Genomic DNA, 18,193 nt, shown 5'->3' on the forward strand with positions numbered 1-18,193 from the left:
GGGGGAGCAGTCATTGGGCGCATGTTCTTCAGAGGCTGAGAAGAAGCGGGAAGCCAAGCAGCGGGCCAAGGAGGCCCAGGAGCGGGAGCTGCGGAAGCGGGAGAAGGCGGAAGAAAAGGAGCGTCGGAGAAAGGAGTACGATGCGCTCAAGGCAGCCAAGCGGGAGCAGGAGAAGAAGCCCAAGAAGGAGGCAAACCAGGCCCCGAGTAGGTGTCCTTTCCGTGGCGGGCACACGGGGTGTTGGGGGAGGGGCCTCGGCTGGGTGGTGGCAGAATGGCCCTCCTGGGGCCCCAGACTTGAGTCCCACATCCCGGGGAAGGAGTGTAGGACCAGGTTCTCTCCAAAGCCCAAGCACCGCCAGGGTTGCTCCCTGGGTCAAAAGGAACCAGGAAGTCATACATGCAGCATGTGAGGTCACGTGTACAGCAGGTGCGCCGCATGAGCTCCACGTTGAATGAATGTCAGGACGGCTCCACATATCTGGGCCAGGAGGGTCGCCGGCAGGGCTGCATGTGCACCAGTGTCCCTGTCCCGGTCCCTGCTGCTCCCGCTCACTGTGAGCAAGTGGCCTCACCTACCCTTTTGGGGGACATGAAGAGATGGGAATAGGGAGAAAATGACATTGTGGCCATTCTTGCCACGGGGTGCTGAGCCAAGGTGTTGGGGTGAGAGTTTAATATCCTTTGTCAGGGCTAGAGGGGAAGAAAGAGTGGGGAGCAGATGTTGCTTTTTTTGTTTGGTTTTGTGGCGCTTGACTCAAGGGGCTCACATGTGTGAGGTTGGTCTGTCACTGCTGGTGGCCCTGGCTGCAGCTCAGTCAGTTTGAAAACTGCTGCAGAGTCTCAGGATAATTTGTTTCCCCTGATCGCACGTGTGCTACATGTATTCTCTACAGGCATTTCGGAGTCTTATGTAAAGTCAGGAAATGGGGATTGCTGCAGCCCAGGCCCAGGAGTCATCTGGGACCAGGGGATCTCTCTCTGATAATCACAGCAGCAAGGGTTTGGGTCAGCTGTGGCCGCTGGCCCCTCCTCCCGATCCCGAGGGGCCTGGGTCATCACCACGTAATGGAGCTGAGGCCCATGGGGACCACGAGCTCTGAGACACCTAGAATGAGTTCCAGGCCTGAATGTTCTCCGGAGACCTCAGGGGGAGGGTTTATGTTGGAGTCTCTGCTTAGCAACGCTTTCAAGAGCTCAGATGTTCTTCCTTTAAAAAATAAGTCATGAATTGGGGCGGGGGCGGGGGGCCACACCCAACAGTGCTCCAGGGGACCATATGGTGTTAGCAAACTGAACGGGGGTGGGGGGGAGGATTTTGGGGGGAGGGCGTGGGGGCCCCAGGGGGCTTAGGCCCAGGTCAGCCCCACAGCGGAGACCATGGTTTGAGAAGGTGGGAGCGAGTCTGCTGGGAGGTGAGCACTGCCGGGTCACCCCAAACCCACTGAGCATCTGTTGCCTACCCTGACTGTTCCCCCAGAATCCAAGTCCGGCTCTCGGCCCCGCAAGCCGCCACCCCGGAAGCAGACGCGGTCGTGGGCTGTGCTGAAGCTGCTGCTGCTGCTGCTGCTGTGCGTGGCGGGCGGGCTGGTGGTGTGCCGGGTGACGGCGCTGCAGCGGCAGCCGCTCTGCACCAGCGTCAATGCCCTCTGTGACAACGCGCTCCGGGGGCTGCGTGGCCACGACCTCCTGCGCTGGGTCCTGCAGACCGACTCGCAGCAGCAGTGAGCGGCCCCAGCGCCGCCGTCCCCTCCCCACCCCCGGCCTCGCCCCGTGGATGCCTATGGAATTGGGTTCTGCTGGACACGAGCGCTCTCCGCGGCCCGCCACCTGCGCCGCCGCGGGGCTGCTGACCGGGACTCAGGACCTCTCCGTAGGACTTCTTTGTGCCCCAGTCAGGGTCCCCCCAGCGGAGCCAGGTGACGACGCGGGAGGTGGGGACAGTGACCTGCATGCCTGGAGAAATAGGCTTGGGGGCGGGGAGCTGGGGGTAAAAAAAAAAAAAAAAAAACGGCCTTTTCTAGTTGTTCCACAGAGCTGTGTAAAGCCAAGGTTCATTTCTACTAAATGGTCAGCTGTCACTACATTTATACTTTTGTATGTCACAAACCCTTTCTTTCATTCCCCCTGGGCTCCCAGGGCAGAGCAAGAGGCAGTGTGTTGTTGGGGAGCTAAGGGAACACCACACTCGGCAATTGCAGCTTACATTGGGGGGCGGGGGTGGGGATATCTATTTTCGTAAGGACCTCAGACGTTCACACGTTCCAGGGAGCAGATAGAACCTCAGGCCCCCGTGGCTTCCCTGTGCTCCCCCAGCCCGGCTGGGGCAGCGGTGGCCATCCCCTCCCCACCCCTCCCCCCTGCTGTGCTCTTGCCCTTTGTCAGTCCCAAGAGGCCAGAGCCCACAGCAGACCTGACACAGATCCAGGGTAGACCTCGGGTGCGTGGGAAAAGCCCTGACGGTTCCTGCCCTGCTGTGGTGCTGACAAGTGGGCAGGGTGGCACGTGGCCTCTGTCTGGGAGCAGGCTCTCCCTGACGCCAGCGAGGACACAGGTCCGATAGCTGTTGGACTGGCGCGACCATATAACCTCAGGGCAGTCCCCATGAAAGCCCCAGAGAGATGGAGGCTTCGAATGGTTTCCTGGACCTTTTGTGGCACTGATGAGGGACACAGGTGTCATTGCTGACAGGGGCCAGGGCAGGGCTGGCAGCTGTTCTCATGCACATCCCAGAGAGCATCTTGCTCAGGGCCGGGGTGTGCTGGGACTCAGCCCCTAACGGTGAATGCAAAGGTCCACGTCTCCCTAGGGACATCCAGAGCCTGGCCCGGGTTCAGGACAGACCAGACCCAGCAGGGATGGCACCCAAGAACCCCGCCCCGGGACTGCCCTCACCCCAGAAGCAATGGCTTGTTCCTTCCTTCCCAGGGCTAGCTGTGCTGCGCATGCAGGCCCACCCCCTGCTCAAGATCACTCCACATTCCGTCAGTCCCCCAAGCCAGTGGTCCAGATGCTTTATTGAAAAGAACCCCAGGGCGTAGGTGAGAGCGCGCACAGGCTTTAGGCCCCTTCCTGGGTTGGCTGGGGAGGCAGCTGGGGTGGGGGGCGGTGGGGGCGCACAGCCTCCGGGGCAGTTCCGCATGAGCACCAGATGGGATGCTGAGGTTTTTGGGATCTCTACATGATTAAATACGTGTCTGAGTGGTCTGTCCTTGTGCCTGTGTTTGAGGGGGGCGTCTGGCTGGCGGGCAGGGTGGTGGGTGCTCGGAAGCCGGCTGTGGCTGGAAGGAACCGTCCAGCCTTTCCCTCTGAGCTGGAGGGCGGGTGCCCCCCCCCCATCACGATGGCCAGCCCCCCACAACCCCCACGGGGACGTCAGTCTGTGCTGTCTAAGCAGAGGTCTGGCTGCAGAGCCGTCATCTGAAGGTAGATACGCCGGGACAGCTCAGGCCCCACTCGGCGGGAGGTGGCCGTCACCCCTTCCCCACGACGCACCTTTATGTCAGCCAGCAGCCGCCAGCGGTCTTGCTCTGAAGAGCACCTCCTGTAGGCCTGCAAGGGGAAGTGGCCACTTCATGCCATGCAGTCTTGGGCTGGGGCACACCCACTGGCCCTGCCCTCCCTCCTGAGTCCATGCTGAGATCTGCACGGGGCGGGGGGCAACGCTGTCCCCCAGAGCACGAGTCCAGAGCGGTACCTGCAGCAGCAACTGCGGGGCAGGGTAGGCATCTACCACGGCGCTGGCCACTTCCAGGCTGACGCGGTTCAGCTGCTGAATCTGTCTCCGCCACACCAGGGCAAGTCCCCTGCCGGCCTGGTCCACCTTAGCGCCTCCAGCCCAGTCGCTCTCCAGGCAGAAGGAGAAGCTTGTCTGGTCTCGGAGCCTCCTGCCAAGGGCATGGTGAAGTGTGGCGGCGGGCAGGGCCCGGCTGGGCCTCACCCCATACCGGAAGGGACAGGAACTGGAAGTCTAGCTGTGGATCTGCCACCACAGTAGAAGCCGGGACAAATCAGTCCCTGCAGGTCTCAGGTGGAAAATGAAGGACAGGACTCAGCTATCTCGGAGGTCCCTCTTGAAGAACCAGGACTTGGGGCTAGAGAGACCCGAGTTTAGTGGGGAGGCTGCTTGCCTTGGGCAAGACTGACCCAGGTTCAATTCCCAGCACCATCTGTGGTTCCCGGAGTACTGCCAGTGGGGCCCCCAAAATTTAAATTAAAAATAAAAAGTGTAACTCCTTGAGCACAGTGCGCTAACAGTAGCTTGTTCTATGAGAGCTCATCTCTTTGGACCTGACCTGTAATAAATCCCAGTCACTTGGCCTGGTGTGGACCTAGCAGCAACTTAATACCGAGCTGAAGCAGCACGTTCCAAAGGGCCCAGAGCTCAGAGGCAGTGAACTGGGGGCCAGCACATGAGAGGCCCTGGGTTGGACCCCCAGCCCCACACGGCCCCTTAAGCACTGCTAGGCATTGGCCCTGGTGGCCCCCAGTGCCCTGGGCCGAGTGCTGCTGCGCGACTGGCCTGGACACTGAACCATCAGAGGGCCTAAGAGTACTAGAGTGGAGGGCTCTCCCGAGAGCCCAGGTGAGGTCAGCTCTAGCTGGGGAAGTAGACTGGCCTAGGGCTGACGGGGTCAGGGCTTCCCCACAGGAAAGGGTGTGCATGCCCAGGACACTCACTTGAAGGGTGCCTCAGCCACAGCCTTGGTGAAGGCACACGCCAACTCGGCCAGCTCCTTCCAGCTGTGCACGGTGAGTGCCTGCGCCATGGTGTGCAGCTGCAGCTCCACCAACGCCTAGGAAGAGCCCGGGGGGTGGCGGGGGACAGGGTGGAGGGTGTGCGAGCGGCTCACCATGCCTGCACCCTGGCCCCTGGGGAGGGACCCGGCCTGACACGGGCTCCAGCCACTCTTACCTCTTCCACATCCAACCTGGACACCCCTGGCCCGATGCCGGCCTCTGCTTGTCTCTGCACTGGCTTCTCCTTGGCCCGGTCTCTGGGCACCCCCGCACCCTGTTTCCTTCTCCGGGGAGGGTTCGGAGCACTGGAGCAATAGAGGAAACCAGAGTGCACAAGAGTAGCTGAGCAGAGGCAGAAGAGAAGCCGGGACCAGCGCCACCCCCCATCTCACACACACACATACACACACACACACACACACACACACACACACACACACACGGCGGCGTGTCTGGGACCCAGTCTGAGATGACAAATCACCCCCATAGGCCAACGCCGACTGCAAAGTGTTGCGGTTACTGGGCCACACATGGCAGTGCTCAGGGATCACTCCCGGCAGGACTGGGGAATCAAACCTGGGTGGGCTGCGTGCAAGGCAAGCCCCTCACCCCTTGTACCATCTCTCTGGTCCCATAAAGTCTTGAGGGCAAGTGCAAACCTCGGGGGCTTCTGGTCCACAATCAGCAGTGACAGAGCCTTCCCTGCCGTCTTGCTCATGATGTCCGTGACAAAACTGCACAGAGTCTCCTTCCCCTTCTCAGCACTTCCCCGACTGGCCTGTATGAGGGGGCAGAAGCCACATGAATGCCTGTTCCCTTGAGGGAGGGGGCCCTGCCCTGCACGCCCACCTCCATAAGCTCCACTCACCTGCTTGAAGCTGCCGATCAGGGGTGTGAGCGCCTCGGCTGGCAGCAGCACCAGGACCACGGGCTCCTCCACCCAGTCCTCCTCCCCGTCCTGTCAGAGGGCAGGAAGCCAGTGGAAAGTGTGGGTGAGAGCGCCCGGGAGAGACCCAAGCTTCTGGGGTGAAGGCCCTCAGCCATGGGCCTCGCCCCAGGCCGGCCACCCACCAGCACCTCAAGACTGTGCAGTCTCCGGGGAGCAGGACATTAGCAGGGAGCTTTCCAGCTGGGTCCCCCACAATACAACAAAATGAAGGCAGGGCAGGGCTCTGGGTTTTGGTTTTTTGTTTGTTTGGTCTTTTGCTTTTTGGGTCACACCCGGCAATGTTTAGGCGTTACTCCTGGCTCTGCACTCAGGAATCACTTCTGGCAGTGCTCAGGAGACCCATATGGGATGTGGAGGATAGAACCCGGGTCAGCGGCATGCGAGGCAAACACCCTACCCCGCTGTGCTATGGCTCTGGCCCGGAACTCTGGGTTCTACTTTCTGCTTTATATGGCTCGGCCAAGGTCCTTGGCAAGACTCGACCTCTCTGAGCCTTCACCCACTGCAATGTGGGGTGTGCAGTTCATCCCCGAGGTGGGGTAAATGCTACTGAAACTCGAGCAAGACTGTGGGGGACCTCGAATGGTGAAGCTGCTCTGCAAACAAAGAGGCTTGGAATGGGGGTTGCTCAGAGGGCTGGAGTTCAGGTTTTGCATCTAAGAACCCTGTTCTATTCTATCCCCCACTCCTTTGCACCCCATACTGCAATAAAACAAAGCTCATCCCCTCAAATAAAGGCTTTTCTTTTTTTTTTCTTTTTGGGGTCACACCAAGCAATTGCACCGGGGTTACTCCTGGCTCCGCACTCAGGAATTACTCCTGGTGGTTCTCAGGGGGACCATATGGGATGCTGGGAATTGAACCTGGGTGGGCCACATGCAAGGCAAACACCCTTCCCGCTATGCTATTGCTCCAGCCCCAAATAAAGGCTTTTTAATATCCCAAATTAATAATCACATGCTGGGCCGGAGAGATAGTATTGGGATTAAGGCACTTGCCTTGCACGCTTCCGACCCCAGGCCAATCCCCGCTTCAAATCCCCAGGACATGTCAGGGGAGCCTGGCTGGAGTAGGCCCTGAGCGCCACGGCATGTGACCCCTTCCCCAGCCACTCACAAAGGAAAAACAGAACAGTAGCAGAGGTGAGAAGCCATGAGCGGTGCTGGGACTGGCCCTAAGCACTACTTGGTCCTTGGCAGTTCCTGGTCCCCTGCCCACGTCTTGGAAGACAACAGTCCCCTCATTAAATCCCCCTCAGTTAAGCCATCTGTGTTCCCGCCGGGGCCCTGACTGACAGGTCTCCTTCAGAACAGAGCAGATGGCACCTGTCATTCTGAGGAAGCTGGGGAGGGGGGGAGATTGGGGGGGGGGGTCCAGCACTGCCCTACCTCAGCCTGCCTGGCCCTCCTCCAGGTGACACTGCAGGGCACAGCCTGGGCCTCAATCACACAGCGGCACTCCATGGCCTGCAGGGCACCGAGGAGCTGGCCCCCACCTTCCACCTGTAAGAGTTCTGCAAGAAACAGGGAAGGAGCAGTCAGGGGTGGGTGGAACCCTCTAAACAAAGGGAACACAGCCCACGTGAGGATAGCAGTGAGGAGGACCTGGATCGAGCACCACGACCAGGTGCTTTAAGCACTCCTCTGGTCTCTGGGCTTTGAGCTGGTGAGCCAGGGCCGCCTTCCTCCGTCTCTCCTCCTGGCTCACGCGTGCCCGCTGCTGGCATCCCTGCGAGCCTCCTCTCGGCGCCTTCTGCCGGGGCCTGCTTGTCTTCTGAGGTAGGAGAGCCGCAGCACTGAGGCTATGGGGGTCCTCTGCAGAGTTCTGGGGGTTCCGCACGCCTCCCTCTGGGACAGCAGGAAGGGCCTCCTTCAGGATCTTTGGGAGGGGCTGTTGTGTCCAGTCACATGCTGTTGCTCCTTCCTTATTTTGATGAGGCCTCACAGTTTTGACTGGGGAGCTGTCAGGGCTCTGTGGCTTAGGGGCCAAAAACTTGCACTTGAGCCGCTGGACCAGGGGAAGAAATTCCTCCCCATCCTCACTGCCACTGCTCAGCACCTCAGCCGGTTCTTTCTGTATGTCGGTCTCAGTCACTCCTGGGACAGGGGACTGGTCTCTCCACCTTGGTGACGGTGGGCAGGAGGCCTCGGAACCTGAAGTGTCAACCACAACGATCTGCTCTGCCCTCTGAGGCAGCTTCTGAATGGAAGGTGGCTCCTTCTTCAGGAAGGTGAACACTGGCAAAACCTCAGAGTCACTCTCACTGGAGTCTAGGAAGAGCGACGGCTTCCGCACAGCCATCAAATTGGTCTCCTGAGAGGAAAAGAGACAGTGAATTCAACCCATTAGATGTGGTCCACGGCCAAGACTTACAGTGATAAATAAGAGAAAGAGAGAAACAGGACATGGACCCAGCACATTCTGTCTGGAAAGTGGAAAGGCTAGGTGATAGCCAGAGAGATAACACAGAGGCTCAGGCACTGGCTTTACATATGGCCAATCCTGATTCAATCCCCACCACCACATACAGTCCCCTGAGCATCATGAGGCGGGACTCTTGGTGTGGCCCAAATCCCTCACCCATCAATAAAACATTGTTAGACAGTTTAGTCATTTTTGGTAAATTCACACAACTGCGCAACCACCACCACTAAGTCCAGAACATGATCTCATCCCCTAAAGGAATCCCACAGTCACGAAATCACGAAGCAGCCACTGTCTCACATCCCCTCACAGCAACCACAAGTCTACTTCTGTGCCTGGGTATTTCTCTGTCTTGAATATGTAATCATACATGTAATCATACCACATAGTGGTCTTCTGTGACTGGCTTCTTCCACTAAGAGCAATGTTTGCAAGGTTCATTTATATTCTGGTACTTATTCTTTGTGCCTGAATAATCTTTGTATAGATAATGCCACATGTTATCTGTTCATCACAGAATAAGCATCTGGTGTATCTCCAGTTTTTACTGAGCACATTCATGCACCAGCTTCTGTGTGGGCATGTTTTCAACTATCTTGTACATATACCTAGCAATGCTACTGCTGGGTGCCATGGAAGATTTATTTGAACAAATATTTCCTAACACTGTAGGTGTCACTTGTGATGAGTGATGTAACCTCTCTAGGTCTCGTTTCTTCATTTTGTTCGGCTTTCAGGCCACACCCGGCGGTGCTCAGCGCTCACTCCTGGCGGGTTCAAGGGACCATATGTGGTGCTGGAGATGAACCCCGGTAAGCTACAAGCAAGACAAGCACCCAGCCTGCTATACTATCTCTCCACTGAAAACAGGAATAATCACGGGGATAAATAAAATCACGCCTTTACTTCTCTACTTAGTGCAGCATCTGGTACCCAGCAAGCGCTCAGTAAAGCAAGATCAAAGGACTGGACAGGAGGCGAGCGTGGGGGAGGGCGGGGGTGAGATGGGGGTGGGGTGGGCTTTAATCCTGTCCACTCCCTGGGCGGTGGAGGATTGCAAAATGAAGCAGTCGGGACAGCGCGCCCCTGCGCCCGCTCGGTACCAGCGCGGGGCGGCTCCTGCACCGGTGGAACGGAGCCCCGGGCTCCTGGCTTCCCGGACCCACGCTGGACACCCGCGGCCGCCCGCCTGAGCGCTCACCTGCCGCTGTCCCGCCACTCTTTGAATTGCAGCGCTGACCCGGAAGTAGATCCCGGGCTGGCGGAAGCAGCTGTTTCAGAACACCGGAAGCTCTCGGGTGGCAAACATGGCGTCAGCGGCGCTGGCGCTGAGGACGCGGGCGGCTGGTAACGGGACACCGGGGCCGGGGTGTGGCGAGGGGTGGAGGCGGAGTGGAGCCCCTTGCGGGGTCCCGGACCCCGGGGATCTGGCAGCCGTGTCCTCGGAGCACCCTGGGGGCTGTGGGGGGGGGGGGGGGGAAGGGGCGCGGTCACGTGGCGGCGCTGCGCGCGGGGCCGCGGGCGTGGCTCCGGAGCACGTGTCCCGGCCTCAGTGCTCGGAGACCCCTCCGGTGCTCAGATGGTCCGCGGGCTCTGCTGCAGGCACGGAAAGTAAAGCCCTTGGTTCAGTGGACTGAGCTCTGCCTCTGTGCCCGTCGCCGTGCGAGGTGGCCGTGAGCCCAGCAGAGGAGATTAAAATATAAATAAATAAACACGGTCCCTCCCTGCTGGACGGCCCTTTCCCGCGGATGAGCCAGCGAACCGCGCATGAAATAAAAGCCCAGTAATCGACCCAAGCGTGTGTCTGTTTCTAGGACTGGTGGTCGGGGAGGCTTGAGGCCGTCGACGTCTCAGTTCACTTCCGAAGGATGGGCCCGAGTCCTGTGCCTGCAGGAGAGTCGGGGGCCGGGGGAGTGACTTGACCCAATTTTATGACTCAGATGCGAGGGCTCCTCCGAATTTTAATGGAAAGGCGGAAAAAGGGATGGAAAGACAGGACGGGGCTGGCGAGATGACTTTCTAGCCACGTTGCGTCTGCGAACCTGGATTCAGCACGTGGGTTCCTGAGCGGTTTTGGAGATCGAATCCACAGCGCTTGCTGGCGAACTGAATATGAGAGATTAGGAAGGGAACGGGTCAGTGACGATGGTGGCCACTGTCCTTGGAGGAGGACAGGAAATACGGTAAAGGCGAGGTGTGAATGACATAATGTGGATAAAAGTCCTGCTCCTGACCTTAATAAGGGCGAAAAATAAAGAGGGAGTAGTCGAGATAGGTAGTTCTGTTGCTGTGTGGTTGTACTTACTGTTTTGGCGGGGGTTAGGGTGCACATACCAGGCATGCTCAGGGCTCTCCAGGTAAGCTCTCTGGAGACCTTGATGTGGGTCTCTGTTTTCATCCAGGGTTCCTAGGTACCTGGATGATAATTGTTTTTTAATTATAATTTAAAAATTTAAATGATAATTTTGTTTCAAAACTAAAAATCTTGAGTTATACAGATGCTCACATTCAGAGTTAGAAAATAGAAAAGTTTGTGGGAAAGTAGAAAGAAACTCCCCAGGTGGGGAGGAACTTAGTATAGGACTAAGTTAAATTTAGCTTGCTTTGTGGAGTTTTTATAGGAAAACTGGGCCTTTATGTTATTTGTCAAATGGCAGGAATGTTAAAAGAGAATGCAGGGATTCTGTAGAGTGGTACCTTGGCTAGTTTAGTACCTTTTAGTTTATTCATTTGGCCGTTTGCCCAAGTATTCTCAGTTTTCTCTTAGTTTCCAGTGAGCTTAAGGTCTGGGGCAGAATCCATGATCTTGGGAAATTGTTAACTTACTATTCTCAGAGCCCAGGAATTTGCAGGCATGTTTGAAATGTGGAGTGGAGACAGCTCAAATGGTGCTGTTGGCAGCAGCTAGCAAGGGCAACTGAGGCTTTCTCTTTCACATGTGGTGTTGAGATTCAAACCATTGCCCTATGGCTGTAGCCACGGGCAAGGCAAGTGCCTGCCCCTCTGTACCCAGACCCTCTGGCTAGGTTTCTGAGCCCTGCCCCAGTTAGTCTCAGTTCTCAGGAAACTCTGGGCATTAGGAACGTGAGACTCTGGAGACCCGAGGTCCCCCTTAGAGGCCTTGGAATGGTCCTGATAGCCATGGCTGATGGGAGACTCAAAAGCCAGAGCTGCCGGCCTTGCCCTGCTGCGAGGGGCTGCTGTCTGGGGTCATCTGGATTCGTGGAATGAGGGGAGCAAGGTCAGCTTATTAAGGCCTGGGGTTGCTGTTGGTAGGACCTGGAACCTGTGGGAAAAGGACCCGATCTCCTCAGGTGGCCCAGCACCTGTGGAAAACTCAAGCTCACCTTTTGGTTGCCAAGCGGCTGGTGTGTGGCCAGTGAATGGAGAGCTAGGTCTTGGTCTTCCAGCCCCTGCAGAGAGCCTGCAGCCTTGAGGGCCTGGTGGTGAGTGAGGCTGAACCAGGTATTTCCGTGGTGGCTCTTGGTGTGCCTTTCTGTGGTGTTTCTCCTCAACAGGACAGAAAGTGTCAGGGTCCACAGACAGCAGCATCTTTTATCCCCATTAATATTTCACTGTCCCTGCCCTTGGGCTCTTTGTTATCACAAAGAGGCCTGCCATAAGAGGAGCTCAAGCACCTCCAGACACCCCTGAAAGCTAACAGTCAAGTGAGGTGTCTGCTCACACTTCCTCCCAGGCTTCGAGTTACCCTGAACCGTTTCTCTTCTCTTCCTGCAGCTTCAGCCCTGCTGAGCACCCCCCAGCCTGCTGCTCTTACAGTCAGATATGCATCTAAGAAGACGGGTGGCAGCTCCAAAAACCTGGGTGGAAAGTCCCGGGGCAAACACTATGGCCTCAGGAAGATGGATGGTGAGCCTGCGGTTTGGTTTCCCGGTCCCAGCTGCACTCCACTCTGCTGCCCTTGGCTGTCCTTTGCAGAGCAGGAGTCCACCTAGTGCCTGGCCCTTGCTTTCTGCTCAGCCCCCATTGTTCGTCCTGCCTCCCCCCGAGGACAGGACCCCTCTACTAGAGGGACAGCTCGTACCTGAAGCAGGGCGGGGTTCCTGATGAAAAGCAGAGCGGTGCCATTGCTAGCGTGTGACTGAGAGGGGCAGCCAAGGGTGCGGGGAGGGCCCTGGTGGACTTAGAGGTAGGCGCCAGCAGCGCGAGGGTGGGCTAGTTTTTTTAGTCATTTGCTGTATTGCCACGGAGCTGCGCTCAGTGCTGGCTCACTGCTCTTTTTTTTTTTTTAAGTTCATTTTTCTTTTTGGCATCTATGTTATTTATTTGGGGAGACATGCTCCCAGGCAGTATTCAGGGGGCCCAGAGCCACCCCCAGCACTACCGTGTGGACCTAAAATTTCAGTGTTTCGGCCTCGTGACACACAGAGTTGCTCAGGCCTGGCAGTGGGGGGGCCACCAGGGCCGCTTGGCAGTGTGGAGGGAGGGTGGGACTTGGTGCTGGGGGTTGATCTTGTCGCCAGTGGCTGGGTAAAGGAGGGGGCAAGGGAGGTTGAAAAGAATGTTTCCACCTCTGTTCAACCTACCTCAGCCCTCAGTGCTCAGGGAAATGCCCGACCAACTCAGGTCAGCCCCAACCTCTGCACGCACCATCCTGGTCCATCACAGAGAAGAATTCAGGAGGAGGCAAAATGGTGACACAAGAGAGCTTTTATTGAAACTTATTTAGAAAGATAGGAAGGGAGAGAAAGAGTGAAGTACATGTTCAAGAGAAGACACAGGCTTCTCCAGAGTGGAAATAAGCACAGAAGCACCGAGGCAGGCGAGATCCGTGTGCAAGGGAGAGCACAGCCTCACACACTTCTTTTTTAGGGGACTATGTTCATGCTGGCAACATCCTTGCGACTCAGCGCAACCTTCGCTGGCACCCAGGCGCCCACGTGAGTTATTCCGCAGCTTTCCCATGCTTTTTTTTTTTCTTTTCCTAATACCTCTCCTTCGTGATCCTCTGTAGAGCAAGAATGACCACTGTTGTGTCCATCTTCTTCTGTTTGGTTCTTTGGGCTACACCTGGCTGTGTGCTTTGGGGATACTCCTGACTGCTCAGGGATCACTCCTGGTGGTGCCCAGGGACCGCAGTGGCAAATGCCTGGACTATCTCTTCAGCCCCTTCAGACCTGTGATTATTTTTGTAAATGCAAATTTGCATGTGAGTTGATTGTACATATAGTTGCTTTATTTTTTTTACAACTTGAGGCATTGTATTAACTCTTGACACTAGCAAAATAACCAAAACAGTAAAAATGAACATGCTTTGAGTGGTTAGTATTCTCAGCTCTTTGGAAGTTAACTCTTGAGGAATTAATCCTCACAATGACCCTGTGAAAAAGTTATTATTATCCATATTTTGCAGGTGAAAAAACTAAGATGGTGAAGTAAAGGTAATTGCCAAGGTCACACAATATAGGTCATACTTCACGTGTCTCAGACATCCTGGCTCCAGAGCCCTCTTTTTTAAATCAGAAAAATCTGAGATTATGCTCAGCTTCTTGGGCAGAAATTTCCAGGTATCCAAATTCAAATTGTAAAAGGTCAACATAAATGTGTTTCAAACTGTCTGTACTGTTAATAATCTCGTGGCTGGAGAAATAGTACAGCTGGCAAGGTGTTTGTTTGCCTTGCATGCAACTGCCCCATGCAGTTTCATCCTCAGCACCCCAGATGGCCCCCAGCCTGCCAGGAATGAACCCTGAGCACAGCCAGGTGTGGCCCCATAGCAAAACAAGGCAAAAACTCTATATACTCTTTGCTCATATTTCTGGCATGAAAAACAGGACTAGAAATAGTACGTATTTCACCAAATAAAACAAAATGGGTTAACATCTATAAGGGGGCCTAGGCCAGGAGCCAGAGTGGTAATATGATGGGTAGGGCACTCAGCCCTGCATTGTACCTTGTACCTTGCACTCAGCCAACCCCGTTTTGATTTCCGACAACCTTGTGGTTTCCCAAGCACTGCATGGGAAGCAATTCCTGAGTACTGAGCCAGGAGTAACCCCTTAGCATCACTGGATGTGGCCCCAAAACCAAAAAAGGGGGGTGGGGTGGAGGGGCTTGGAACAGTATTTGCACACAGTATCAGTAGTAGCAGATTTGTTTGACCTGGATGTATATATCCAAAGCCCTTTGCAAATAATAGAGATATTAGTCATGATACAGGTGAAAATGGGTGTTTCATATGGCAGATGTGTCTACCATGGCAGCTGGACTAAAAGCAGCAGTCACACAGCCCATGACTGTGACAAGAACTGTCTCCCTGGGTCTGTGTGGCTGTGTGAGGCCTGTCTCCCTGGGTGTGTATGACTATGAGCGGCCGGTCTCCCTGGGTCTGTGCGGCTGTGCGAGGCCTGTCTCCCTGGGTCTCTGCAGGAGTGGCTTGGGTGTGGCTTCCGGATAGCTCCATGGTCCTAAGTCCAGGTTTGCCACAAAAGTGAGCCACCACCCAGATCAGCTGTTGGGGTTTTCTTTTCCCCATTGCCACAGTCAGTAATGATGTAAAAGCTAAGGATGGGCCACAAAGACGCAAAGAAGACTAGACTGAAACCTTTCCTGTCATGGCCCAAGCTGTGGCCCGCTGACTGGCCCTGTGCATTACAGGTGGGGCTGGGGAAGAGGAAGTACCTGTATGCCCTGGAGGAGGGCACCGTCCGCTTCACCAAGGAGGTCTACGTGCCCAACCCCAAAGATGCGGACGCAGTAGATCTGGTCACCAGGCTGCCCAAGGGCGCTGTGCTCTACAAGACCTTCGTCCACGTGGTCCCCGCCAAGCCCGAGGGCACTTTCAAACTGGTGGCCATGCTTTGAGCTCCTGGTGAAGGCCTTTGCACAGATGACCCAAGGTGACAGGAGAAGATGGACTGGACCCATCAGGTCTGGGTGCCGACAAGGCCCTCCGAGGACAAGGCCTCTCGAGCATGGAAGGCATTCACCCTGAACAACAGAGACTGGGGTGGCTTCAGAAAAGGCCTCTGGACACTCGACCTGGGCTCCTAATAAAGTTCACTGCAGCCCTTGGACCAGCTAGGCTGGCGTTGCTCATTGTTGTCGCTTGATGCTGTTCTCTAATGCACCCAGGGGGGCTCGCAGCAGCCCGGAGGACTGTCAGGAGATGAGAAAGGGGGACTCTGCTTTACTGCCGTGCTCCCGAAGGGAGGAGGAAGAGAGCTGATACTTGCAGGTGACACGCTGCTGCCCCTCGGGAGCCCTCCCCAGCCGGATTCCCGGTGTCAGGAGAAACTTAGGTACAGGCAGCTCCTGGGGGCATGACTGAGGGAGGGCTCTCGGGAGGAGGAGCTGGAGGGGGAAAGACATGGAGGGAAGGGTCAGAGAGGCAGAGCCCTTTGGTGCAGTGGAAGCACCCGGGAGCCAGCCCTCTGCTGCCAGCCCTCTGCTGCCAGCCCTCTCCTGCATCGATAATACAGCTCTGACAGGCATCGCAGACTGACCCTAAGCTGTGCTCCTCCCTCCCCATGGGCCTGTGTTTCCAGAAGTGAGCCACACTGCCCAGTCTGCCTGGGTGCTGGGAGGATCTGTGGGAGGTGGGCCGAGTCTCAGGTGCTGCTGGGGGCACTGTTTGCTCCCTTACAGATGGGAGATTGTGGGGGGCTGCTGTGTGAGGTGTCTGAGGATGGAGCTGCAGGCCAGAGCCTGGATACCAGTGAAGAGGGGCCAGGGGTGCCCCCGACTGACCCTGGAGCTCAGATTGCAGCTGGTCCTCTCCAGTGACCATGCTCTAGGGAGGTGACAGCATGTGGAGCCACAATAACAGCCAGCAGGTCACAGGATCTTGTGCCACCTTCATCCCAGAACCCGGGCCCAGGATAGCTACTGCCTGAGCCAGGCTCTCAGCTCATCCTGGTAATGCTGTGCCTGTCCCATGGCTCATGCGTGGCCGGCCCTCCCCCTCCTGCCTGCAAAAGGGACTGGCAGGGACAGCCTGGGGACCCCTGTACTTCATATTCTCACATTCAGCCTTTGCGCCCCTGTCCCCCCACAGCCGAGCTACAGGGCTCTGCTCAAGGCTCCCTTCTCTGACAGGAGTCTCTTGTTGCCCTGAAACCAGGCCCATGGGCCACAAACTACAAAAGCCTCTGCCCGGGCTCTCCTCCCTCTCAAGGAATGACTGCAGCCTTGGGGACCCATCAAGCCGCCCCTCCCTCCCCTTCCCCATTGTACTCTTTGGTTGGAATCCTGATCTTGACCTCAAGGCTCTGAAGTCTTAGCCCCAGCTTCTGGATGAGTGCAACCCAACAGGGCTGAGGATACTCAGCCTGGACTGGGGCGTGGGGAAGCAGGGCAGGGCAGAGGAGGGCCTCACCACCATTCGTCTCCTGAATCTATATCCTTAGTAGGTCCGGCATCCTGCAGCAGCTTAGATCACCCCTGGATGGTGGGTGGGGTGGCCTAGTTCTACTGCAGCATCCAAAGGAGCAGCATGGGGTGCTCTGAACCCGCCCCTCTAGGAGGCTAAGCCCCAACCCAAACCCTGAATTCAGGGAATCCAGAAGGGCTCCCTGCAGGCAGCATTCAGTGACTGGGGGTGGTGTAATGGGCCACGTGGTGGCTGAAAGTGGGAGCACATGGCCCGCCAGAAAGTTGACAAGACACAAACCAGGCACCGTTACCAGCCTAGGCTGAAGCTTCATGCTAGGCAACTGTTTTGATAACTACTAGACCTAATATGCTAACCCCTGGTGCTGTCTTTTTCTTAATTGAAGAGGCAATGCTAAAAAAACAAACAAAAAAAACTACAGCTGAAGTTTTGGGTGTTTGCTGAAAGCAGAGCTGGAGTCAGTTCCCGACACCTCCCTTGGGGCTGCTGTGTTGGCTCCTTCTGGGCACCTGCTATGGGAGGGACCACGCTAGGGAGCAGAGGCCGCCAGGCCCCACTTCATAGCTAGGACCACGGCCTTGTTGATTCTCTGCCTTCCACCTCTTTTTTCTGAGGTGCTAAGTGAAGGCAGTCAAGGCTAGGTAGACACCATACTGCGTGCTGCTCGGGGGGCAGGGACGCCCTCTCCTGTCTTCTAGGAAACAACACGAGACAGTAGGAGATAGCTCTTGCTTCCTTGAGCCCAGACCAGGGCAACTGGGCTGAGTGATGCTAAAGGTCGTAGCAGCCTGGCTCTCCCCCTCAGTGTGGGGTGACTGTCAGGTGCTCTTGCTGGCTGGGCAGGAGGATGGGTGACTCTGGGATGGGGCCCTTCCAGGGGGCCAGGTCTTGGCTGCTCCCACTACTCAAGAGACAAGCTCCAAGGGTTTCTAAGCTGTGGCTGGGATGTGTATGTTCTTGAGCTCTCTGGGGCTGAGCAGGAGGGAAAAGAAGCAGGGAGAGTCCTCTGGGGTCAGAGATAGTACAGACGGTAAGGTACTTGCCCACATGGTCCCTAGAGCCCCCTGCACACTGCAGGGTCAGTTCTGAGCAGAGCCAGGAATAGGCCCTAACACCGATGTGACTCAACAGACCCCTTCCCCCACCTCCACCAGAATGGTTAGGATGAGGAAACCTCTGGCATTGCCTTTCAGGAGGGAACTACATGGCGTGTCCCTCTGGCTTCTGCATTTTTTATGGGAAAAGGGGGCACACCCAACGATGCTCAGGTTTACTCCTGGCTCTGTACTTAGGAATCACTCCTGGCAGTGCTTGGGGGACCATACAGGATGCTGGGGATTGACCCTGGGTCGGCTGCATGCAAGGCAAATACCCTACCCTCCATACTATTGCTCTGCTTCCCGGGCTTCTGGATTTTTAAAAATTCCTTTCCCCTTTGCGTAGTTACTGTAGAGGTTACAATGACCAGGGGTGCTCACTGGGGCAGGCACAAGTGACTGCAATGCTCAGAGGCTCACACATGTGCTGGTGAGGGCAACACTAGCTGCAGTGCTCAAGGGAGGGCGTGGGGTTACTGTCACTTCCCTCTTCCGTGGCATTCACACCCCTGGCTTGGTGCTGCCACAAATCATTTTATGCTGCTGAGAATCACAGAGCTGTCAGGCTCATGCTCACACGCAGAGGGCTTGAAGGCAGGTGCGCTGAGCTCCTGCACTCACCCTCTGGAAC

General features: G+C 56.4%; 3 protein-coding genes across 3 annotated transcripts in view; 2 read left to right on the plus strand and 1 right to left on the minus strand.

The window, feature by feature from the left end:
• Positions 1-1,929, plus strand: part of LRRC59 (leucine rich repeat containing 59) — a 216,452-nt gene extending 214,523 nt beyond the window's left edge. Inside the window, exons 7-8 of the mRNA XM_056127024.1 lie at positions 33-206; positions 1,480-1,929. Of these exons, the coding sequence (XP_055982999.1) occupies positions 33-206; positions 1,480-1,727 (422 nt within the window). The 3' untranslated portion in view covers positions 1,728-1,929. The remainder of the gene's footprint in view (positions 1-32; positions 207-1,479) is intronic.
• Positions 1,930-3,341: 1,412 nt separating this feature from the next.
• Positions 3,342-9,439, minus strand: EME1 (essential meiotic structure-specific endonuclease 1). The gene is made up of 9 exons (XM_056127512.1): positions 9,314-9,439; positions 7,293-8,001; positions 7,077-7,201; positions 5,608-5,697; positions 5,399-5,517; positions 4,915-5,044; positions 4,680-4,795; positions 3,697-3,886; positions 3,342-3,551 (listed from the first exon to the last, which is right to left on the minus strand). Exons 2-9 carry the CDS (start codon positions 7,987-7,989, stop codon positions 3,375-3,377), a joined length of 1,644 nt encoding a protein of 547 aa, XP_055983487.1. The 5' UTR covers positions 7,990-8,001; positions 9,314-9,439; the 3' UTR covers positions 3,342-3,374.
• Positions 9,386-15,149, plus strand: MRPL27 (mitochondrial ribosomal protein L27). The gene is made up of 4 exons (XM_056127511.1): positions 9,386-9,459; positions 11,851-11,982; positions 12,946-13,013; positions 14,731-15,149. Exons 1-4 carry the CDS (start codon positions 9,420-9,422, stop codon positions 14,935-14,937), a joined length of 447 nt encoding a protein of 148 aa, XP_055983486.1. The 5' UTR covers positions 9,386-9,419; the 3' UTR covers positions 14,938-15,149.
• The last annotated feature ends 3,044 nt before the right edge of the window (positions 15,150-18,193 follow it).

This window comes from Sorex fumeus, unplaced genomic scaffold (genome assembly GCF_029834395.1).
Source record: "Sorex fumeus unplaced genomic scaffold, SorFum_2.1 ptg000063l, whole genome shotgun sequence".
NCBI lineage: Eukaryota > Metazoa > Chordata > Mammalia > Eulipotyphla > Soricidae > Sorex > Sorex fumeus.